This window comes from Oryzias melastigma, linkage group LG2 (genome assembly GCF_002922805.2).
Source record: "Oryzias melastigma strain HK-1 linkage group LG2, ASM292280v2, whole genome shotgun sequence".
NCBI lineage: Eukaryota > Metazoa > Chordata > Actinopteri > Beloniformes > Adrianichthyidae > Oryzias > Oryzias melastigma.
In genome coordinates, this window is record NC_050513.1 from 3,908,922 (window position 1) to 3,934,816 (window position 25,895).

At 41.6% G+C, this 25,895-nt stretch overlaps 2 protein-coding genes across 2 annotated transcripts in view; one reads left to right on the top strand and one right to left on the bottom strand.

Annotated features, from left to right (window-relative positions):
* Window positions 1-20,081: 20,081 nt before the first annotated feature.
* LOC112160107 overlaps window positions 20,082-25,895 on the bottom strand; it is a 9,198-nt gene continuing 3,384 nt past the window's right edge. Inside the window, exons 2-3 of the mRNA XM_024294478.2 lie at window positions 22,025-22,118; window positions 20,082-21,938 (exon numbers count right to left, since the gene is read on the bottom strand). Coding sequence (XP_024150246.1) covers window positions 21,309-21,932 — 624 coding nt within the window. The 5' untranslated portion in view covers window positions 21,933-21,938; window positions 22,025-22,118 and the 3' untranslated portion in view covers window positions 20,082-21,308. The remainder of the gene's footprint in view (window positions 21,939-22,024; window positions 22,119-25,895) is intronic.
* The window catches only part of LOC112159938 (neurofibromin), a gene marked incomplete at its 3' end in the record, with an annotated part of 20,566 nt that continues 16,850 nt past the window's right edge, over window positions 22,180-25,895 (top strand). The window contains 5 exon segments of the mRNA XM_024294200.2: window positions 22,180-22,665; window positions 22,774-23,114; window positions 23,963-24,165; window positions 24,359-24,552; window positions 24,627-24,767. Coding sequence (XP_024149968.1) covers window positions 22,195-22,665; window positions 22,774-23,114; window positions 23,963-24,165; window positions 24,359-24,552; window positions 24,627-24,767 — 1,350 coding nt within the window.

Here is a 25,895-nt window from a genome sequence, read left to right on the forward strand (position 1 = left end):
GCTGCTGCAATGTAGCCTAAATGATCATGATTTATTTTATTTTTATTTTTTCATGGGCTTATTAAAGTCTGTGTCTCGCTAGCATGTCTGGGGGGATAAGGGACGGGGTTACACTCCTCATTACCATAAGCCACGCCCTCACAGAGGGATTTTTGGAAACGAAGGCTTCAGATCAACAGGAAAAATGGCTTTTTAAGACATTTAGGATGTAGAATTTCTGTTAAAAACTTCACAGTCCTAATTAAAACCCCACCAGGAACTTTAAAGAGAATTTTAAAAAATGTTTTCGGGGGACTTTAAACATAAATCTCTCTTGGCTGGTGTGTTGGTCCAACCCTGTGTCTGTGGGGCAACCAGCTTAAAGAGACTATGATTTACATTCTCATCCAGCTAAAACATGGCCTAAGCTTGGAAGAACCCAGAACATGACATTGTAGACATATGTTTGATTTTGAATCAACTAATAACCTCCAAGCTTTTTACAGAAAACAACACTAAAACATTACTCTGACATGTTAAGATAAAAAACAAACATTGAATTTCTTCAGTGTTGCTAAATTAAAGAAACTCTTTTCATTAAATCAGTCAAGTATTGTTTATAAATGTGAAGTCATAGCATCAACTTGGATGACTGTATCCAGCACACAAACCTCAGTTAGGCCCCAACATTTAACTGAATTTGCCACAATTTAATTTTATTTTGTATGTGTGGGAGAGTATATATTAGGTTAAATCAGAGTTGTGTCTTTTCCAGTGGTTTCTTACGATCTCAACAGCACACAGAAGAACTGAGAAGCTGGATTGCATCTGAATACTGTACATTTACTAATGGACAAGGTCAGAAGGGAGAAACATGATGCAGAGTAATTTCAAAACAGGGTGGTAGATGTAAACAGATGATTTTTGCTGCTGAAGCTAAGAAGAAGGCTTTCAAAAGTTTTTAAATTACATTTTGCTTAGCATTTATGTTTGTGTTGACCTTTTCCTATGATTTGTTTTTGCAACTCTTATATTATGGAGCAGCAAACAATAATTCAGAGTGAGCAACATGTTTTGGATTGGAGCACCAATGCTAATAGCAGAGGCTGCAAAGGTCAGATACTCAGGAAGAAACCAGTAGATGGCAGTAAAGCACTGTAAATCAGAGAAAAGGAGACTTAACCTGGACACTAAGGTAAGGATTAAGAAGAGTTGTGTGAAAGACTTGGAGGATGATTTTGATGTGTCAGGGAACACCTACATCATGGGTAAATGTAGTGCAAAATGAATGGTCAGGTTTAATGTCTATCTTCAAATACCTTAGTGACTTCAGCTCAATTTACCATATTTAAAAAGTTATCAATACTCTTTGTCCAAGGGCAAATTGCATATCAAGTAACAAAGATGAAGTTTGTCTTGGTTATCATGAAAACACATTACACTTTAGCAGAAATCATTATTGTACATCAAGCATCATGAAACAAAAGCCATAATGTTTATAGGGGTTAGTGTTCAACTTCTGATGAAAAGATTGCAGGTTTGGTTCCCACTTTGTGATGAAATGTCCTTGGACAAGACATTGAACATTGCTCTTGGTGAGTACAGGTTAGCTCTAGTGTAAGCCATCAAGTCATAAAATGAAGTATCTATGAACCATTGTCAAACGGTACTTTGACCTTGTTTGTTCAAGATAGATACTTTATTCATCTCTGCAGAGACAAATTAAATAAAAAATAAATATAAACCAGCAGTCACACCCAAAAAATCAGTAAAAAATAATTACAGTAAAAATAATTACATCAAAACAACACAATACAGATAAAAAGAAGATAAAAACAAGTGATTAGACATGATAAAAATATGAGTGCGATAAATAAAAATACCAAAAACTACTGACAATAGTAATATGTGAAATAAATAAAATGTACTGTCTATTATAAAACCTTATGGCAGCCAGGATAAAAGCCCACCTGAACCCCTCCATTCTGCAGCGCAGCAAGATGAACCTCACACTCCGACTGCTGCTCTGAGAAGCCAGGGTCATGTGCATCTTGTGCAGGGTCTTGTTTATCAAAGACATGTTTGATAAATGAGAAAATAGCATCAAGGGAAATCTGTTTAAAAATAAACATTCGGGTTATATTAAAAATGTTGAAGAACCAAATTATCACAAGACTTCTTGGCTGATGAGGCATGTTGCCATCCATAGACATTTTAGCATCATAGACTGATAGATGCCTCATTCTGGGCTTCTGAGTGAACCAGTGGCACAGCTGTATTGGAGGGGTCTACCAAAGCTACCAACTTCAGTCGATGAAGAACTGCAACCATGCCGGTTGTTTGTTCTGCCTTTGAAAGCAGATCACGTGGAATTACCTTTCATAAGTACCTTCTAACAATATTTTGGTTATTAGAGCATTTTTTTTAAGCCTGTGTAATAGTAAGCAAAGTTATGTGGCTAACAAAGAAATGCTAATGGCAGGAACAGTTCCTCCTTTGTATTATCTTTTGCTATGTTGTTGATCTTTTTTCCCACTATTCAATTTCCAAGGTTTACAAGTGTTGTGCAATCAGAGAGGGTATTGGAAGCTGTAAAAAGATAGTAGGATTTTGCTGTGATGGAGTATATATGTACATATGAGAAAAAGGCTACAAGAGCATGTTAAAAACACCTAAAACATGATTTGGTCATGATTTGAACCCATGCTGCAGGACTGCTCCTGGAAACGGACTGGAATTTATTCCACCAAGAAGAGCTGGAGTCCCTCACGGGAACAGTGCTGGACTACATGCAGTTCTGCTTTGGGAATGTGACAGTGGACAAAACCAGTCGGGTTTTCTCTAACCAGAAACCCTGGATGACCAGCCAAGTCCGTACACTCCTCTGAGAACGCGGCGCCGCCTTTTGGTCAGGTGACAGAGCACTATGCTGCTTGAGCTGACCTGAGAAGAGGAATTAAGAAAGCCAAAGCAGACCACAGGATGCATATAGAGTCCAACCTCTCAAGCAACAACACACAAGAAGTATGGCGAGGCATCCATGACATCACCAACTTCAGAGGCTGTGAGGTCTTCAGCAGCTCCAGATGCTGCACAGGCAGAGGAGCTGAACTGCTTCTGTTGCTCTCCTGAAAGGAGAAAGAAAGAAAACGCGCCGAGCTGTTTCCTCATTGAGAGGTTTTACTCGAATTAATCATGTTTTCATACAATTTAGAACTTTAAACATGGCTTACAAAAGAACAAAATATCAAATTTTCTGCGGTGCTACGTTCAAAATGGCAGGTGCACGTCATTCAACAAGCTAGATACTTTTCTTCACTTCTTAAACATAAAATAACCATAAACAAAACATTTATATGAGACTTTGAGAACAAACTGACAGCTTAGACTCAAAAAAATATATATTCTTAACAAATTAATATTTACCTGAAAGGAGAAAGAAAGAAAACGCGTTGAGCTGTTTCCTCATTGAGAGTTTTTTCTCGAATGAGAGAAACAAGCCCTGTGCGCCCCCTTCTGGCCGTTTTAGGCATACCTCATTAAAGAAGTAAAAAGTAAGAAAATGACAGATTTTCAGAAAAAAAGCATTCATACAGATATCGGGTGATATTTCTGTGATATTAAAAGAAAATTTTACCTTATATATGCACAACAATTCTTTGCTGCAATGACAATAAAGGCCAATCTATCTATTTTCATTTGAGTGGGTCTTTAAAAGTATATTTTATCCTAAAGGTTAATTTAGTCATTTAGAGTAAATGTTTTTAATTACAACCTGTTTCTGTGTATTATAATATATTGTGAAATAATAAGACATTTTCAAATAATCTTTAAGTACCTAGAAGGTACTTGATGCTTTGAGGCATTTTGATCATCATACATTTCCTTTTGAAGGTTCCAGTCAGTCATCAGCTTTGTGGTCAATGTGGACACATTGTTGGCAGTGATTCCTGAACAGGTTCAGCGTTATGTCAGCACATCGCTTCAGCCAGGAGCGATTGGAGCTTTCCTTCAGCTCAGTCAGAGCATCAGGTAGAAACACAATCAGAACTGCCACAAAACTATTTTTCAGACCAAAAACAAACAGGGTGATGTGGACACAAATGAACTCCTTTTTTCGTACTGTGTAAACACATTTCATTGCTTGCTACCTCTTATATTTGTATTTTTCTTGCATTTTTTGCACACGGGAGCTGCTGCTCATTTTTGTTCTCTGTACAATGACAATAAATCTATTCTGATTCTGATTTCCATCTGTTATCCATGGACAGATGGAAATTTCTCTTTCTCAAAACAGTCAAATTAACAGTAAAAATGTAATCTAAACATGAATGAGCAACTATATATCAACTATATATCAACATTATGAAAAAGTAAATATGCATTATTGTGCATCCTAGCTGCAAGTATTACATGTGGCCAACTTTGATTTGTATTATTTAAAAGCAGTAGATACATAATATAATGTGAGTAAATGCTTTTTTTTTAGGTGGCTGGGATAACAACCCCACTGCAGCGCAGTTCCAGGGCATTCTCCGCCATATGAGGATTCGCTGTGGTGTCTCACCAAGTTGGTCAGGAAACGTGCAGCACCAGATGAGACTGTCTCCCTGTCAACTGCAGACATGCACTTTGATGTCAGAGGAAGATCTCCCATCGCCATTTGCGTGTATTCGTACAGTCATGTGACCACAGCTACCTGCTCGTCTGTTTTGGTGTTCTTGTAGACAATGTCCTGGCATAAATTTAAAAGTCACCTCTGAACTCTTTACCCATTTATAAATTGGACTTCATTACTTCACTACTCAACTTGGTCTTTCTCCACCTTATCTGAGGCAGCTTTTGCACACCTCACCCTGCTTGGCAACACCCACTCTGCTAAACTGATCTGTTAACAACAAAGTCAAATTCTTGACCTGGTTCTGCTTCTTTTCAATCAGCTGATCAAATTTTGCAATGCCACAAAAAGACATCTTCACCAGGACATAAAAATGTTTGTCTGTAGCATGCATGTCAAACATGTGGCTCTGCCACTATGAGAAGAGATTTCTTTCACTGGATTGAATCTAGCTAACAGCTGACGGTATCACATCTTTTCCATTTAGGGGTTTACTTACAACTCAGGAGTTGCTGGAAGATCCTTCCTGTTGCTTTGCAGACAGTTGTCCTGTCTGGTGATAGTTTAGCCCTCGTGCTCTCTTATGATGACCCCGCCTTTCCATTGATGTGTGATCCCTGCTATGACAAAGGTGGAGAGGATTTGATGTCTACCACGGACATCAGTTAAGATAAAAAATGATTGAAAAAAAAACATTCAGTGTGCTGTCTTGTGGGGTCCAAAGGATAGCACAAGGGTTAAAAGCCCCCCCTCTGTTCTTTAAAGTCAGAAAAGAAGATTCCAAACTCTCAGTGGTCAGTGCTTGTGAACAAACTATACAGTTTATCTTCTCTTTCATTTTCCCTGAAATAAAGCTTGCAATGTGTGAATTAGCCACTTCTTCACTGTAAACAGTTTCAATATTTTGGATGTTAGTAAGAGTCTACAAAGCAGAAAAGCATTTCCAGTGGCTCCACATCCACTCTGAGCAATGCCAACAGATGCAGGTGTTCAGTCCAGAATGGTTGTGTCACCACGAAGAAGACAGTTTTGACCTGATGTCTGACAAGGAAGGCGCTGCAAAGAATTGTCTTACTTTGCGATTGTTGTTGAAACCCCCACAAGCTTTGACGGCAGAGAAGAATGGCTTCAGATGATCTTGACTAAGCTTGAATGCAAGAAGGTAACAGCATGGAGCTAATGGAGGCTCCACCAAGTCTTCATAAATTGCCATCACACACAACAAGCAATGAATGGATGAATGAATGAATGAAATGGTTTATTTCAAGCAATCAGGTCATAATACATGAAACAATATATCACATAATGAATCACAAGTAGATCACTTGAAAGGGGGTGGAAGGAAGCAAACTTATATAATCCCACCCCGACAATGGAACAAAAAATCTGTGTCTTTTTCTGAGTGGATTCATTAGCATAAATATGCTGTCCTTCTGTTTAATAAACCCACTCAGAAGAAATACAATTTTCTCTATTCCACGCACACCACTGTCTTTAGTTTCAGGTTTGATACGAGCTTTGTGTCTTTGGGTATGCATGTTCTACACCAGAAGCCCTGGCAACAGAAGATGTACAGCTAATACAATAGAAATGCATTTTAGCATTCCACAATCTTCAGGAGAAGGAGGACTTAGTTCTCTGCAAGAAACTTAAACTTGCTCAACTGTACTGGAGAAATCAGAAAATGGACGTTTGTCTGGCAGCACAAATCTTCAACCGCAGTGTAGCAGATGCTCTTGAGTTTTGTTAGAGAGCACGACTATTGCCATTTTTCATGGAAGCAGAGCCACTGTCAATTTCTTCCACACAATTGATGCAGTCTCTTATGTCCTGAACAGCCGTAATCCACAGCAAAATCTATAGTGTTAATCTGTGTTGATTTTTCCAGTGTTAAGTATTTTGAGTTGATAAGTGTTGATGTTGGTGCTGTTTTTAACACCCCCTGAGTTAAAGCAGTATTGGAGGCGGAGCTTGTTTCCAGTAACACCGGCTGGCAGAGTTGTTTCAAAAAAGACCTTAAAAAAGCCTGCTAAATGTTAAATTATTTCTTTCATATCATAACATATGTTGACACTTTTTCTCAAACCGCTGAACCTTCAACCCACCTGTGGACAAGAAGGGAAAAGATGAACGTGTAGCTGCTTCTACATGTCTTCTGTATGATCACAAAAAGGCACACTTCAACTGCAGATGGTTATTTGTATTGTGGCAATCTGGGCGCTAGCCCCGCCTTCAGCTCCTAAGACTCATGGGAAGTGGGAAATCGGTCACCATAAGTGAGGGAGCTGTGAGCACAAGTCACATGCATGCTGTTTGGCAGTTTGAGCATGTCAAAAAAAAAAAGGCAATGCTTAATACAAAGAGACCATATGAATATCTTCATATCCTATTTCTACTATTCAAATTATATTTGAGGTCATGTAAAGCATGACCTGTAGATGACAATCCATCTGGAATTGGACAGTAAAAAATTAGAATGTGCTGGGAAATCACAGTTTGTTCATACATGAACAGGACTAACATCCAATTGTATTGTTATGTACAAATAAATCAATGATTGAAATTTAACTCACATAAAGAGTACATTATTGACACAATTTAGTGTTAAAAAAACACTGTCAAGGTGTCAAAAACAACACTGAGATTGTCAGTTATGTAACACTACTATAGAGTTAAACAAGTTACACTTTCTATAGTGTAATTTTAACACCGGGCTGGTGAGAATTATATAAACACTTTCAAAGTGTTAACATTGACTCTATGGGAGTTAAATTAACACTACTGATTTTGCTTAAGGAGCTCAAGCATGTGACAGGGATCTAAAAATGCGTGTGCTTTTTGGATAAGATCTCCTGGGATCTACAACAGAGGACTTCATGTTTAAAATGTCCAACTTTGCACCAAGCTCTTTAATCATAGAAATATTAGGAATCACATGTAAGTGAGATGACTCACTCTCAAACTGCACGTAAGCAAGTTTTCTTGAATGGTCTTTGCTACGACATACATGCTGTTGATAAGGAAGTCTGCAATGGGGATCTTCCAGAACACATTGATTGCAACTATAGAGGACAAGAGCCCTTGTGGCAATAACTTTCTCTATCCCATCAACATCTATGTCCACATGATCTGCCCTCCAAATTTGATCTATTCATGCATACACATTTTGTCCATCAATAATGAACATGTTGTATATTTACCAGCATGTTTTCTTTCATGGTAACAAACGGAACAGTAAATTCTGGACCTGCAGAAATTGCTGCTGATCCACTGATGTCTAAGGATGCGGCAAAGCCAAATGAAATGTCTCTCTATTATAGTCATAGGCCTTTTGAGAGTGAAAGCGCAGAGTTGAAGCAAACTACTTCATGTTTTCAGACAAAAAGTGATGTTTTTTCTGAATTCTCAGAAGAATTTCTTTATGTATATCCTTTAGACTATTCAGAATATAAGCAGATTCCATTGAAAAATATTTTTTCCAGAAGATCACCAATGCATTTTTTTTTAAGAAGAAATTCGATTCTCCTTTTCTGCTGGAACCTTTTACGCATAGGAAAAGAAATTTATTCTTAATAACCAAAGTTTTCTTTTTTAATGTTCTTGGACAGGGGTCCCCAACTAATTTGGTAAGAGGTCCAGTAACTGTCAGCTCGGTAGACCGGGGTCTAAACATGCAAAAAGATTAAGACAATATTTCAATTTTCTGTAATTTATTGCAAAGTGAAGTAAAATTGGCAAAGAACATTTTGAGGTTATTGTTGCAACAAGTCTTTCCCTCATTTTTTTTTGCACAAAAATACTTAAATATACATAACTACATTGAAGAGTAATAAAAACGATTGCACATAAATTTTCTTTTAGGGCAATGTGTGTGCTGTTTCACAAACTTTAACATTCTGCTGTATTTCACTTAAAGTGCAACAGGAAACATGAATGTACCTCAAACAGCATTCATAATAAATCCCTTTTCTTGTGCAAATCTTAACTTTCTGTTTTACAGTCCTTAACAGAAGGTTGTCAATATTACTACATATTGATCATTCAAGTAATAGCTTTGATAAGTGCAAAAAAGCTTTATGAATAAAGGTAAACTACAAAATAGACTTATTTCAGTGTGAGAGATGTGAATGAGCACAGGGATCTAAGCTCTTAAAACTGGGAAGGAAAGGAGTCAAAGTCATTCTGAGGCATGTGCACATGCTCATGCGTAAGCTGGGAGCGGTGCTTGTTTTTAATGATGTTAACAGTAGAGAAGGCTGATTCACAACCGTTGTTAATGTGTACAATGTCACTTTGATGAGGAAAAGAAGTTGTTGTGCTGTTAGCGTCTGTGTGCTGTCCATTTGTACTGTCCTTCAATTCGTGTATTTTCCGTGCCCGCGTTGCTCATCCTGGCGGGTAATTTGTGTCAAAAGTTTTGCGTTTTATCTCGTAGTGTTGCTTGATATTTGCGCTTTGAAAACAAGGAACATACTCCATGCTTATAATACACACTGGCCTCGTAGAATTCGCTGCTGGCAAAATGAAAGTGAAAGTTTGGCGGCCCAGATAAAAGGGCCTCGGGGTCCGGACCCGGACCGCAGTCTGCCAGTTGGGGACCCCTGTTCTAGGTGATTCAGAAAAATACGATGAACTCTGTGAGCTACTGGGCAGGCGAGTTGAAGCATGTGACTGATATGTTAATGAATCCTTTTGAAGCTACCAGAACACATGCTGGAAGAGATATATGTCATCTTTCCACACCAGGATAAGAAAAAAATGTTGGAACAACATTGTCTTTGAGGCAATCCCTTCCCTGTTTAAGGCAAATTATATTTGAATTACATTACATAATAAACAATAACACATTTTTTAAATGTGTTGTGTATTTATTTAATGACAGTTAATAGCATATACATTCACATAATGATGTTAATTATATTAAAGTCAAAGGGGGTAATTTAAAACATATTCCCTGGAGTCCACCACAAAACGGTTGCTGCACAAATGAGAAAACCTGGTGGGAGTCCAACTCTGCCTTCTCATATTACGTACCCATGGTCCAGTCTCTGTGGTCTCTAAAAAAAAAAAACTCTAAACATTCATCAATTTGGTTCCAGAGTCATGCAGAGATTTCAAACCAATCTCAAGAGCGCACATGCCAATCAAATAAGTTGAAGCTGCTTTGTAACTTTACAAAAGATTTTACTTCAATGTTTATATTTCCTGCATTTAAAAATCATTATGTCATCTATATGAACTTTGTATAGGTTTATATGAAAACTGGATTTGGACAGGATGCTATTTTCAGCAGCCATTGAAAACATGCTGCCCAATGATGCATTCCCTAATATTTAAATAGTCAAATCAGTCAAATGTTATTTATGCAGCAATTTTTACTTCTTAAGGCAGCACAAGCTGCTTCACAAATCATATTTACGGTTTATAATTGAGCTAAGCATTTGGGTATCGATCCTATACCGGCCAATATTTAAAATATCAATATTTTTTTCTTAATGTGGTGGACATGTTGGAAACTTAAAATTTCAGTGGTTATTAAATGCTGTGAATGTGTTTTATGTATTTTTTAATTTACCTATTTTAATTATTTGAAAAACAAAAAAAAATGAAGACAATATTTTCAATTAAATGGAAAATAAAATAAAAACTTCTTGATATTAAATAAAAAGTGAAGTAAATGCAAAACATTCAACATACCAACAGAAACAAGTAACGGAATCAAAAAGAAATCAAAATGTTTAACTATAGAATTATAAATAGTATGTAGATTATTAGCCCTTATATAGAACATTAAAAACAGTCACAAAAGTAACTTGTAAAAACAACTCGGCTTTTAAATAAAACAATGAAACAAGTTAAAAAAATGAAAAACTTGTAAACAACAATCAGAAGTTTTTGTTCAGGAACTGACAACATTTCTTGGTTTTAATGAACTTCGCCTCTGACTGACCAACTCCCCTGCCTTGGAAAAAATTCTCTCTGCCGATGCAACTACCAATGGGTGACCCTTCTGTGTGGAGATTGCATGTTCTCCCCGTGTATGCGTGGGTTTTCTCCCGGTTCTTCGGCTTCTTCCCAAAAAATATACCTTATAGTGTAATTGGTTACAGTGGATGTGTATGGGTGTGGGATTGTGTCCAGAGACAGACTGGTGACCTGTGTTTCCTGCCTTTGCTCGGTTAGGCTCCGGCAGTCCCGTGACCCCGAAAGAGACAAAGCGGTTTAGAAAATGAATGGATGGACATAAAGTATAGATCAGAAAATCCTGAAAGTAATTCAATATTTTAACTTCTTTGGTGTACTTGATGGTATTGTTCTCACTCATGCAGGGGTGAAGGCGTGACACATTGTATTTCGAGTCAACCTTAAAAGCACAGTGGAACACAGTTCCAGCGTTCCACTGTATGATAACCCTTCACCACACAAAGAAAGCAGTCATACCTTGTCATTGTTGACTGGAAAAAAAGCAGCACTACAATGTGCTGGTTTCTGCTTCAGGACAGTGGTTAAATTGTACACACCATGCCCACGGCTCCTTTTAATATAGAATTGTGTTGCATTTTTGTATATAAAACAACTGCTCTTGAAAACATTTGTTGGATCACTATTTGAAGAACTTTAGGGACAAGAGTAAGAAAAAAACAATGTCAAGATTCTGTCTGCACTTTCACCTTCACCCTGCTATTTTCCTTCAATTGTGATTTTACTCGTCTGCAGACTAATTGCCCATTGTGCTACAGCCACTCTCGCAGTATGAAAGTTTGTCAGATTTACTCCTGCACTGTCAGCTCATTGGGTCATGGTTCACATTCCAGCTATTTCTTGTTGAGTGACTGATGTTGTGTATGGCCTATTTCTGGCCCTGGTTTGGAGTTTTTGAGTGGGTCATCTGGAGCTTTATGATTTTTAATGTCTTGATTATGAGATCAGTTCACGTATTCATCATTCTCCTCATCTCTATTGATGCTGAAAGATGTCATGGTCACCTCAAGCCACCCCTCCCTACCACCTGCCATGCCTGTCAAACCACACCTTTAAATTTCGTTGTACATGTGACAATGACTAAATAAATCTATTCTATTCTTTTCTAAAAGTACAGTTGGAGGTAGAACCTTCAGCCATCAAGCCCCTGTGTTATGGAATAAGCTCCCAGCTCATGTCACAGAGGTCAGCACAGTGTCTACATTCAAATTAGGCTTAAAACATTCCTCTTTGGACAGGCCTATTACCAGGCTAGCTAGTAATCAGAGAATATTTAACATACTGCTCCCCTACTATAATGAAGTCTGGGGAATAATTATAATTTTTACCACCTGCTATGTGAGCCATTCTGCACTAAACTTACATTCTGCACTAAACTTACTTCTATTTGAATTAAATTCCAATAACAATTAGTTGTTAGAAGGCTGCTAGAAGTTTGAAGCTGGGGAAAGTATGGTGCTCTACCCTCGATTTTCATCTACTTCTCCTCTCCTCTATTCTTTATTATTTATTTTTTAATTAGTTCTGTATGCCTGTGTTGGTGCAGTGTGATTCATGTGTTGTCCTTCTTTCCCACTCCCCTCCAGAGAGAGAGGGAAAGATTTCAGTTTCTAGGAGGCTTGTCTGTGCTCCTGTTCCTGGCAGTGGCCCTCGTCACTGGCTCGTTTCGCATCTCGGGGTGGGAGAGATTCCAGGTGCCTCGTCGGTGGTCCTGTTCTTGGCCGTTGACCTCGCCTCTGGCATGTCTCGTATCCCAGCTGTCCCCCAACCCATCTGGATGAAGCCCATCTGCTACACTATTTAAACATGTAGTTGTAGAGCTAGGTAAGCTAATTCTTCTTTAACAGTCCTGGTACATCGCCTGTCCATCGTGGGAGAGGATCCTTCCTTCACGTGGACATCCCTGAGGTTTCTTATTTTTTCCCAAAACTGAGTTTTTTTTAGCAGTTTTTCCTCACCACAAAGGAGGGTCTAAGGGCAGGGATACCAGGTTAACTTAATTTGTTTAGTTAAGCAACCAGCTAATGTTTATATTTTATGACTAACTGTATGTCTTTGTACAGTTATCAGCAAGCCCACTGAGACGATTACATCGTGATATTGGGCTATATAAATAAAACTGAATTGAATTGAATTGTCAGGGCCAAGGGGCATACTGGGAGAGAGCACAGATGAACAACTGATTTCATCAAGGTCCAACTCAGAGATATGAGGATGGGGGGAGCAAGTGTCATTCGCACTCTTTCTGTACTGCTTCAGCATCACCTTAAATACTGCTCTAGAACACAGTGTAGCCAACGATGTTGACGTCTCTTAAGTGTCAATCAATGTCCGGTCTCGAACTCCTCAGACTGGCAACACTGTATTCTCCTCCTCCCTTAGTGGACTAGACAGAAGCATAAAAAAGTTGCAAACTATCATTAAAAGTAGTGGTGAAAGTTGATGTCCATGTTTTTGTGAGTCAGTAAATCTAAATGTCATTTAGTGGTTTTATTTGTGTTTACCTTGTCATACTTTGAATAGCTCAAATACTGTGGTGTCACCTTCTTGTATCTCATCTCTCTTTTTTTTTTTAGTATCTTGTGTCTCTTCTGCTGCATCCCAGTCTTTTAAATATATAATTATTATACCTTTTTTTGCACCTAGGGAGATCTAGAGTAACTGTCATCATAATTAACAACTTGTCTCACAGGTAGACATGCTTTACACACATGCTACCAAGCCTGTATCTTCCCGGTGGTTTTTCCTGAATGAAGGCCGTGCGTCGACATTAAGTGTCCGGTGCAGCGCGCCCAGCTGCTCAACAGTTTCACCTCAGACGCTCAGCGCAACAGCCTCTTCAAAAGATAATAAGATCGATGCTTGGCGAGAACCCATCTAGAATCGATCGCAGGACTAAATTTTGCGATATATCGCAATATCGATATTTTGGCACACCCTTACCAATGGGAGCCACACCTTCCAGCACAACACCTGAAAGAAAGGATTCAAAAACACACGAGTCCCACTCTGACAGAAATCCACAAAAACACAGAATCAAAAGAAAAGACAGAACCAATTACGGCCACAGCCATAACAATAATACACCAAACAGGTTAAAGGGAACTAATGCCTCATTTCCAATGAGCGGTCCAAACCGGACTGGATCGGGCCGGACTAGACGTTTTAGAGTTTCAATTACAAAATAGACCCGGTAACCAGGTCCAACTGGTACAATTTTTAGACCCGCATTGGTCGTAGGTCCATTGGAAAATAGAATGGACCCGTGAGGGCGGAGCTTCTGTCGTCACACAATGTAACCCATTGATTTTGTGTAAAGGTTTTGCGAAGTATCTGACCAGCGGTTTTCCTGACTCAAGATCCAAACCCAAAGTTCTGTCCTCTTTTCGGCTGAATTTTTCTTCGCCCTGGTGTTGAACTTTTCCTGCTTTGTTTCCCGACCATGGTCGGGGGACGCAGGGGAGATTTTCTCCGGGCCGAAGAGCTACTCTTCCTCCGGGGTTCTCCTCCGTGTTCGGAGCTTCAGAGCCTCCGGAACGTGAAGCCAAAGAATCAGTCTCAGTTCTTAGATGAACTTTTTGTTATTACTTTTCCTTGCTTTGCCAATTGTCAACAACTGTCGGCATGCTAACGTGCTGCCTTCTTTTCCTCTCAGCGCGAGCTGCTTCTCTCATGCACCTGCCCACACACTCTTTCCCCAGCCCTCTCCCACCACGTCGAGCTAAAACGCACAGTTTGAACACTCATTTCACAACACCCACGATCTTCTTGCAAAGAATAATAAATTCTTTATATACAGTATTCCCCCTTATTCGCGGGGTTTGAGGACCGGAGACGCGCAGAATCCACGAATACGGAGACACGAGCGCACACATCAGTTCCTGTCTCTGTGTGTCCCCCGACCCCCGCGGCTAAAGAATGTCTGTTACTGATCCAAACTCATCAAAACACTTCTGCTTAATATAACATTTATTGAAGAACATTGGAGCTTTGATCAAAATGGAGAGATTTTTTTTTCCTTTTTAATTCAGAACAATAGACTGTTCTTCAGCGCAGCTCCAGATTATGATTCTCTGCGGTTATCTTTTTCATTTTCCCTCAGTTTCTGGGTCAGCTGATGCAGATTCCCTTTCACCGTGATCACACTGTTTTGACACGCAGCTACGTCCTCAGTCTATACCCCGTATGGGCTTTCATGATCCAGCACTCAATGGAAACCTCACTTGAAATGGCAGGACCGTTCTAAACCGGACAAGAGGGGACGGTCTGGTCCTGACCACTCAGTGGAAACAAGGACTATAAAATCCCTCATGTCTTTTCTACCATCTTGGTGTTGTGATGAACTGTAATGTATGCATAACTACCGACTACAAGCGGCTGAAATGAGTTTCCTCTGGAGGGTGGCTGGGCGCTCCCTTAGAGATAGGGTGAGGAGCTCAGTCACCCGGAGAGAGCTCGGAGTAGAGCCGCTTCTCCTCCACATCAAGAGGAGCCAGTTGAGGTAGCTCTGGCATCTGGTCCGGATGCCTCCCTGGAGAAGTGTTCCGGGCATGTCCCACTCGGCGGAGGACCCGTGGAAGACCCAGGACACACTGGAGAGACTATGTTTCTCGGCTTGCCTGGGAACGCCTCGGGGTCCCCCCAGAGGAGCTGGATGAAGTGACCAGAGAGAGGGAAGTCTGGGCATCTTTGCTTTGACGGCTGCCCCCGCGACCCGGTCCCGGAGGAAGCGGAGGAAGATGGATAGATGGATGAACTGTCATAGGATGCTTGCTGTTCAGCAAATCCAGAGGTGAAATTTCCTAAGCATTCCACAGTCAACTACCAGCTCTATCAGAACAACATGTAAGAGTTTGGGAACAACAGCAACTCAGACACCAAGCAGTAAACTGATGGAGGGGAGTCAGATGATGCTGAAGCTCATAATGCAAAGAGGTCATAGACTTTCTTCACAGTCAATCACTACAGAGCTCCAACCTTCATGTGACCTTCAGAATAGCCCAAGTACAGTACACAGAGAGCTTCATGGAATGGGTTTCCATGGCAGCAGCTGCATCCAGACTTTTCTACACAGTTTTCCATCTGGAAATCTGATGGACCAGTTTGGGTTTGGTGGTTACAGGAGAAGGGGACATTTCAGACTGAATTGGTGGAGGAGGAATGATAGTGTGGGCTTGTTTCTCAGGAGTTGACCTTAGTTCCAGTGAAAGGAACTCTGAATGTTTCAGGATACCAAAACATTTTAGACAATTCCATGCTCCCAACCTTGTAGGAATAGTTTGGAGCGGGCCTTCCTTTTCCAACATGACTGTTCACCAAAACACAAAGCAAGGTCCATAAAGACATGGAGGACAGAGTCCGACCTGGACTGGCCTGCATAGAGTCCTCACCTGAACCCCATAGAACACCTTTGGGATGAATTAGAGTGGAGACTGAGAGCCAGACCTTCTCCACCAGCAGCAGTATGTGACCGGACCAATGAGTTTTTGGAAGAATGATCCAGAATTCCTAGAAACACTCCTCAACCTGTGGACAGTCTTCCAGAAGAGTTAAAGCTGGAATAGCTGCAAAAGGTGCACCAGCATCATATTGAACTCTATGGGCTAGGAATGGGATGGCACATCAATTTATATCTGAGTTAAGGCAGGTGAGGCAATGCTTTTGTACTTTTGGTAAAATAGTGAATGTTCCCCTAATCCACCACCAGTATTCGCAATCCAGTTAAATCTAGCAAGTATGTCACTCATTTTAATCTGTTCAGTCTTGATATGAGTGATCAATCAATCAATCAATCAATTTATTATTTGTAAAGCACTTATAAAAGGTGATGCTGCCAAAGTGCTGAACAAAGAAATAAAATCAATAAACAACAACAAAGAGAAACAATAAAAGCAATAAAACAATTAAAACAATGACAAAATGAGGTACAATAAAACAATAAAAACTAGCTGACCCACTAAATCTGCACACTGGAGTTGAAAGCCTGGTTAAAAAGATACGTTTTTAAAAGTGACTTAAAATCACTGTCAGAACTGGCCGACCTGACAGAACGGGGGAGCGCATTCCAGAGCTTGGGACCAGGAACTGAAAAGGCTCTGTCTCCTCTGGTCACAAGACGAGTCCTGGAACCGTTAAAAACATTTGATCTTCAGATCTGAGGACTCGGCGCGGACGGTAAAAATGTAAAAGTTCAGAAAGACAATGAGGGGCCAGACCATGCAGACATTTAAAAACCAGAAGTAAAATCTTAAAAACGATCCTAAAAGACACAGGCAGCCAGTGAAGAGAGCGTAAAATTTGAGTGATGTGCTCACACCATCTAGTCCCCGTTACCAGGCGGGCAGCTGAATTTTGGACCAGCTAGAGAGAGCGGAGCAGAGACTGGTCAATGCCAGTGTAAAAGGAGTTGTTGTAGTCCAGTCTGGAAAAGATCAGAGCATGGATCACTTGTTCCAATGCATGAGGAGGAAGATAAGGCTTAACTTTGCTGATTAGCCTCAAGTGATAAAAGCTGGACCGGACTACTGCACTGACCTGCTTGTCAAATTTAAAATGCCTGTCAAGATTTACCCCAAGATTTCTGATAAAAGTCTGAAGGGTTCAGGGGGCCAACAGCACTGCAGCAACCTGTCAGCTGGTCGGTTTCACCAAAGACAAAAACCTCTGTCTTGCTTTCATTAAGGCAGAGGAAGTTTAGTTCCATCCATGATTTTATGTCTGCTAGGCATCTTTGTAGATTGTCCAGACATCCAGCTCCACCAGATTTTAAAGGAAGGTAGATCTGGACGTCATCTGCGTAGCAGTGGAACGAGACATTATGTTTTCTGAAAATGGACCCCAGTGGCAACAGGTAAAGTAAGAATAAAAGAGGGCCTAAAACTGAGCCCTGGGGTACACCATGATCAAGTGGAGCCTCTGATGAATACAACTGTCCGAGTTGGACAGAAAAACTCCTACTGCATAAATAAGAGCTGAACCAGCTGAGCGCTGAACCCTTCAGACCAACAGACTGCTCCAATCTGGACAATAAAACACTGTGATCCACTGTGTCGAAAGCAGCAGTGAGATCTAAAAGAATTAAAACAGTGGAGACCCCAGAATCAGCAGCTAAAAGCAGGTCATTACACACCCTGAGGAGAGCGGTTTCAGTGCTATGACAAGATCTAAAACCAGACTGAAACTTCTCAACAATATCATGACTTTGTAGATGATCCTGCAGTTGAAGATAAACAACTTTCTCTAAAATTTTAGAAATAAAAGATAACTTGGAGATTGGCCTAAAGTTTGAGAGAACATTAGGGTCCAAGTTATTCTTTTTTAAGAGGGGTTGCACAACAGCATGTTTGAAGGCAGCTGGTACAGAGCCCGAGACAGGATAAGTGTTAATAAGAAAAAGAATCCAGGGGCCTACAGTATCAAAGACATCCTTCAGGAGTCTGGGGGGGATACAGTCACCTGGGAAGTGGGAGGGCCTCAGGTGCTGAATAATCTCAGAAAGCTGGGAGAGAGTGACAGACTAAAAATGCTCTAAAACAGCAGGTGGTGAACTTAAAACAGAAGGGTCTGGGGTAAAAAGCAGAGGGTAAAATCCTGACAGCACAGACTTTGTCAATAAAAATCTTTAAAAACTGGTCACAGAGTGAAACATAAGGAGTCAGGCAAGATAAATCACATGGACTTAAAAGAGATTTTAAAGAGTTAAAAAGGATCTTAGGCTTGCTAATGTTCTCAGACATAATATTGGACATGAACTGAGTTTTTTAACTTTTCACAGCAGTCTGATACTCAGTCAAAGAGTTTTGAAAAATGTCTAAAGAAATGTAGAGCCTGTGTTTATTCCATTTTGGCAGGAGCGTCTGAGCGCGCAAGTGTGCTCATTGATCCAAGGCTCGGGAGCAGGTTTACAGCGTTTAGTCTTAAACGGAGCGATTGCATCTAAAATTCCCGTACAGATTGTGTTGAAAACCTCCATGAGCTGATCAACATTTTCATATTGGACATCCGGGGAGGAGAGCTCAGAGGATGAAAAGGCCGCTGAAAACTGCTGCGCAGTCTGCGCGTTAATCAGACGGCGAGAGCGCGCAGGGGCGCTCGAGTCAGGTGGCAGCAGTGAAAGATCAAAGTCAAATAAAACGGGTAGATGATCAGAGAAACAGGAGTCAACAATCTCTTTGACATCTCCATCTTTATTGATGGCGTTGTACTCTGCGCTTTTGACAACGTCTGATGAATAATCACGATCAAAGTAAATGAATCTGGTACCGACCTGCATCTTTCCTTTTTTTCCATGCTTCTCTTAATATAATTTATTTGATTGTAAATTCCAAAAATTTACAATAAGGTGCATCAGGACTAGGTTTGCCTGCCAGGGAGCGGTGAGCAGCCTGGATTTTCAGGTCCAGGTCTTCTGGTAGAGACAGTTGACTCCTAAAAAACTTTTCCAGGAACTGGGAGACTGATGCACCCTCTTCTCCTTCTCCAACTCCGAAGACACAGATGATATTTCTTCGTGATCGGGTTTTCAGGTCGGTTCATTTGACCTGAAGCTTCTGCTGCTGTTCAGACATGTGCAGAGCGCCGCAGTCGCCTTCTCCGCCCAGCTTTCCACGTAACTCACACGCAACTCCGCTACGTCTATTCTTTGTGACAGATTCTGCACTTCGGACGGAATATTGTCCAGTTTACTGTTAGTTTCTTGACCGAGTTGAACAATGTTGCGTTCCAGGCGTTCCTTGTCCCCTTTGAGGTTTGCTTTAAGTTCTTTTATAATTACCTCAGGGGAATTCCTGTGCCTTTCCATGCTGCTGGTAACTTGATCCGGTGTTCGCGACCGCACCGTTTTTCTCTTGGGCTTTCGGCATTTTCACACACTTTTATGGCCTGATATATGTCTTATCCCTTTGATCAATGTTCAATAGCAAAAAGCAGATGAATTTTCGAGTTTAAATGGGATAAGTAATTGTTATGTTGGGAGAGCGGTTTCGTGAAGCTGCCGACTACTCGGAAGTCACTGGCAGGTCTACTTTAAAACGATTTTGGAAAGGGTCAGATGTTTTGTTTCTCACATCATTGTAGGGCTGCCACACTAAGTCAATCAGTCATCGACTCATCGACCATTTTAATAGTCATTTAGTCGTTTTATTAAGTATTTTTATTAAATTTTATCTCAAAATTACGGTGCTCGCTTTCTAATGCTGCGTCTGTCTGCCATTCTCTGTGACACACATGCGCAGTGGTGCTAATCCAGTCAGTAGTGATGTCACAGGGAGATCTAGAAGGCCTGGGGAACCATAACAACATGGCAACAGAGCTTGAAAGTGGGAAATGTTTTAAAAAAGGTGTTCAGTGCGATGTCTGCCAGGCAGAACTTGTATTCCACAGCAGCACTATGGTGATGCATGAACACCTGAGGAGGAAACATGCTGTGACTGAGTATGATAACGCTGAAGAGGGACCAGGCTCTAGATAAGCTAACATTAGTGCAAACAGAGAGCAAAACAGCTAAAAAAGATGATCTTCTTTAATGATGGAGTAAAAATGATGGGCGTTTCCTCTAAATGTTTCGTGTGCATCCCTGTGACCTCGACCCCATCAGACTGAAATGTCTCTGCTGAAGGAACATCTGCTCTCTGAAGAGATCAAGTCTTTCTGCAGACATGGAGAAATGTTAACTTTCCTGCATCGAGTAAGAACATTGTTGTTTGGAATTCTGTAGAGTCAGAGTGCAGTGAAGCTAAATAGTTGTGACCGTTCAGCACCACACAATGGACTTTAGTTATATTTGAGTCAGAGAGACCAAAACTTTATCTTTAGTGAAAAATAGTCCATTGTTTCAGATGTCGACCTCATTTGATTTAATCTTGATTAATACCAGAAATTTATGAAGGAAAAAAGCTGCAGGATTCAATTTAATAAACTATCGTCTTAATTGTCTTTATTTGTAGTTATTTTAAAGCTTAATGATGGTTAAGATGTGAGTTTTTAATCCAGTTTATGCATGACTAATCGACTTATTGGAAAAAATAATAGGGGATTAGTCGACTAATTACAATAATTTATTTAAAACCTGATGGTGCTGTGTCTGTGGAGGTGTGAAGGTGCAGGGTGGTTAACAGCAGCAGTGATGTAAGGAGAGAATCTGTGTTTTTGTGACTCTCAGTTTATCAGGTCAGAGAAGACACCCTGAATTGAGCTCAGACCCTCGTTAAGGGTCCTGTTGCTTTCTGCCACTTAAGCTGTTCTGCAACAACAATGTGTGCCAAACAACATGCACCCTGATTAAACTGTAAATTCTTAAACATGCTTCTTGTTCTTTTGTTTATCAGTTCAAAACATGCAGGTATCCTATTTACAGCGGGTTGGGGGTGGCAGACATAATTTTACATCTCTCAAACTTGGTTATTAAATGAAACTTGTGTAAACAAGGAGAAAACGGGGCTTTTCTAAGTATGAAACCAAGTCTTTGCACATTTGACATAAAAAACAGAGGCTTGTCATTAAAGGCTGTTTCATACGCTGTTATGGTTCTAAGACTGTAATGACTGGATTTATTTCTGTTTGCACACTGGTTTAGTGTTTACAGCAGCTCTGAGCTCCAGGATGGCTTCAGTCAGCTTTATACTGAGATGAACCAGCTGGAAACAAACGGGAAGGTGTGCTAGGTTAATGTCCATCAGAACAGAAAACTGGTTAGGCCAGGCCTGGGTCTCCCCAGGAGGAAGTAGCCCTTTTACACAACAAGGGGGGTGTCTTCTAAATCTCTGGGGATCTCCAAGCAGGAATCTTTGGAGCTGGACGTCAGCAGGGCCTCCTCTTCTGGAAGGAGCGGCTTTGTTGTGGAGCCCCCGTTGTATCCCGCCGCCGTCCCCTGTGTGTCAGGCTGCCGCTCCTCCTCTGCGCTGCTGTCAGCTCGGACTTCCTCAAGGATGACACTGGTGTCACATGGTCCAACAATTCCTCCGCTCTCCCTTCTGTCCGAGGCCCAGTACCCTGCAGAGCTCACCAGGTCCATGTTGGACCTTGAGATTCGGGGGACATAAACACGGCGCTGAAGGACGCAGACCTGACATGTTAGCACCCCAACCGCAACCAACAAGCAGACAATCAACCCTCCTGCTGACCCAACAGCTACCAAACCCATCTCAGTGTCAATCAAGCAGTCCCCACGATAGGGTTCAGTGTTGCTGGTGGAGTCTGTGGTTTCTGGGCTGGGCTCTATGGATGCTGTGCTGACACCGTGGTCAACAGACGTGGCTGCAGAAGTCTGCTCAGTAGAAAGGTGGTGGTCTGGATCAGCAACACCGAGGATCAGGGGCTGGAGAAGCAGCAGCAGCAGGAGTTCTGAGGTGTCCATTGTGTTCTGGAATAAAAGCGAACATAAGACATCACATACAGCTTGGTAGTTGAGTTGTAGAGAAGTCAGTGTCAACTTTAGTTCTTCCATACCTCTGGGTGTCAGAAAAAACACTGAATAGACCAATGGCGTCCTGGAACTTGGTGTTCAATCAGCTGGTGAGTTTTGATATCAGACTGAGAACCTCTAAAAAAGGCAGAAAAAAGAAAGTGAGCTGGCATTGTTTCTCAGAAATGTTCTACCGCAGATGAAAGGATCTTAAATGAGTTTGTTCTGTTTTTGTCTGTCTCATTTCCGTAGGTTTAAAACTGGCCAGATCAATGGAGACCTGCTCATCTACCACGTTCTCCTTACCCTCAAACCCTACTATGCCAAACCCTATGAGATTGTGGTTGATTTGACTCACGTTGGGCCCAGCAACCGCTTCAAGACCGACTTCCTTTCCAAGTGGTTTGTGGTCTTTCCTGGCTTTGCGTATGAGAACGTGGCAGCTGTGTACGTCTACAACTGCAACACCTGGGTGAGGGAGTACACCAAGTATCACGAACGTCTTCTGACGGGCCTGAAGGGCAGCAAGCGGCTCCAGTTCATCGACTCTCCTGCTAAGCTGGCTGAGCACATTGAGCCAGACCAGCAGAAACTACCAGCAGCCACGCTTACCCTGGAAGAAGACCTCAAAGTGTTCCACAATGCTCTCAAGCTGGCTCACAAGGACACCAAGGTGTCAATAAAGGTGAGGGGGAAGCTGGAAGGAGTTCAGTTTTTTGGTAAACTGAGGTGGTTGACTTTGATCCTAAAGATCTGAACTTGTTTCCTAAACCACGGTGTTGTCTCTGATCAGGTTGGCTCCACTGCGGTCCAGGTGACCTCAGCTGAGCGGACTCGGGTACTTGGTCAACCTGTGTTCCTCAACGACGTTTACTACGCCTCGGAGATTGAAGAGATCTGTCTGGTGGATGAGAGCCAGTTCACCCTCACCATGGCCAACCAGGGCACGCCTCTGACCTTCATGCATCAGGAGTGCGACGCCATCGTGCAGTCCATAATTCACATCCGGACACGCTGGGAGTTGTCTCAGCCTGACTCCATCCCGCAGCACACAAAAATTCGACCCAAAGACGTGCCTGGGACTCTGCTCAACATTGCCTTACTCAACTTGGGGAGCTCCGACCCCAGCCTCAGGTCAGTCCTCCAGGGTGGTGGCGTCTGCTATCTGACCAGCCAAAACTACCAGTTCACTAACCGGGTTAGGAGGACAAGCGTTGGGGTTAGAGGAAGGTGCAACAAAAGACTAACTCAAACTTGTAGAATTACTCACTGAAGACAGTCAGTCTAAACTCTAAAAAGGTACCCCCCCTTCAAAATATGTAGAACATCGGTGTCAAGCTCAATCACACAGGGGGCCAAAATCCTAAACACACCAATGTAGACTAAAACTACATTTTTAAAACTTAAAAAATGTGACTTTCAAACGCGAACCGAACCTCGGGACGCAGCCGGTACCGATACCCTATCCTAGCCTGGGTCGCGTCCGGAACCAGTACTGATCCGTGTCCGGTATTGACTGTCTAGAACCAGGTTAAGATTAGGGTTAAGATACTAATTCGATCCACGTCCCAGTACCAGTTTGCGGCCCTGAGGTCGGGGAGCCTTGATCAAATTGGACATCAAGAAGCAACAAGTTGAGTATTCCCAAAATGTCAATTTTGGCACAGAGGGTCCCTAACCATGCATCAATATGTGACAACTTGGAAATGAGAATGTGTTGCAATATGTTACCAGCACAAGATAACATCAGGTCATTATTAACAAAAATATAGAATGATCTGGCGGGCTGGATATAATCACCCGGCGGGCCAGATGCAATCACCCAGCGGGCTGGATCCGGCCCCTGGGCCTCGACTTTGACACATGTCAAATGAATGAATTTTGTTCTCTGATAGACCCATTTCTTAAGTTTTGATTTTGATTTGGATGAAACCTGCTGGTTTTTTTCCTCTTCCCTGACCTATCACTTATCCCACATTCAGATCTGCAGCTTACAACCTGTTGTGCGCTCTGACTTGCACCTTCAACTTGAAGATTGAGGGCCAGCTGTTGGAGACTTCCGGCCTCTGCATCCCAGCCAACAACACCCTCTTCATTGTCTCCATCAGCAAGACGCTGGCAGCCAATGAGCCGCATCTGACTCTAGAGTTTCTGGAGGAGTGCATCTCTGGCTTCAGCAAGTCCAGTACGTGTTCTGCATCACCTCAGAGACACTAGTCTTCCATGACACTAGTGGCAGGTTTGGGGCCCTTGATACAACGAATAGTTTTCACAGTCCTCATAAGACTGTGAGCCAGTACAGATCCAAGAACCCCCAGACCAGTGGTTGTGTAGCAAAAGCCCCTTGGAGCGGTTATTCACATGTCTTCCGCTTACAGGTATTGAGCTAAAGCATCTCTGTCTGGAGTACATGACACCCTGGCTGCTAAACCTCGTCCGCTTCTGCAAACATAATGATGACGCCAAGCGCCAGCGTGTCACCGCCATCCTCGACAAACTCATTACCATGACCATCAATGAGAAGCAGATGTATCCCTCCATTCAAGCCAAGATCTGGGGAAGCCTGGGCCAGGTGAGTCCTCCAGATGGACACAATGACAGCCAAGACTGGTGGACGCTGTGTGACCTGCGACCGTCTTTCCTCAGATAACGGACCTGTTGGATGTGGTGCTGGACAGCTTCATTAAGACCAGTGCCACTGGGGGTCTGGGCTCCATTAAAGCAGAAGTCATGGCTGACACTGCAGTGGCTCTGGCCTCAGGCAACGTCAAACTGGTCTCCAACAAGGTAAGGCCGAAGCTAAAGGTCATCAGAGATACAGACCTTCTGAAGGCCTGTCGTTCTTTTGTTTGAACCCTTTTTTTATTCTGTTTGCCCGACTGGTCCCTCAGGAACGTTTGTTCAAACTCTGAGATCTGATAACACCGTAAAAGACAAACCTACTCTAACTGGTCTTTAGCCATTGGAGTTCATCATCTGCCCTCCTCATCACCACGGTAGGCTGTTTGGTGAAGAACGACGTGGAGTGCACTTTGACAAATACTTGGCGACGATGCTGTCACAACAAACTTTTTTTGTTCCTTTTTCTGCGGTTCCACAATTATGTTTGAAAGAAGGCAACAAAGCTGCACACCATCAACTCATTGGAATCGTAGATGGAATCAAAGATGGAATCATAGGCCAAAGTTTAGGCTTTGTGATCACCAGGAAAAATCTGCAACTGATCAAAGAAAAACCAAATGTTCTCCAAGGGCCTGATCACAATTCTTCTTTTCTCCCTTCCCCTCCATTTGAAGGGGCAGTTTAAATGTAAGTGTGTCCAGGAAATGTATTTTTAAATCTGACCCTCCAAACGGAGGGATATAAAGTAAGGGTAATCCGCGACGCGCTGAGAAGTGCTTTTCTATATGTGGGTGCACTCTGAAGCACAGACATTTACATTTAAATGCAAGTAATGACTTTTTATAGTAGCATGACCTTTTTCAAGTTATAAAACTGCTGTTATGTATATTCAAAGCACTGGAAGAGCGCTTTAAAGACCATCATACTGCAGTCAGTCGAGCTTCAAAAGATCAGAGCTGTATAAATTGTTGCTCACAAACACTCTGTCTTCAGGGTTAGGGTTAGGGATTCATTCATCCATAGATTTGTCTCATTTTTAAACAGAAATCAAGTGTTTCTGCTGCGACAGCTTGTTAGTTTGGTCATTTGTTTACTACAAAAAGAGATTTCTTGATTGTCTGTGACAAAGAAAGTATGTTTTAATATTTTCAATAGATTATTAATATGATATATATTATGTTTATTATGTATATATATTATATATATCTTCTTCTTCTTCTTTTCCTTTCGGTTTTTCCCTTCAGGGGTCGCCACAGCGAATCAGTTTCCTCCATCTAAGCCTGTCTTCAGCAT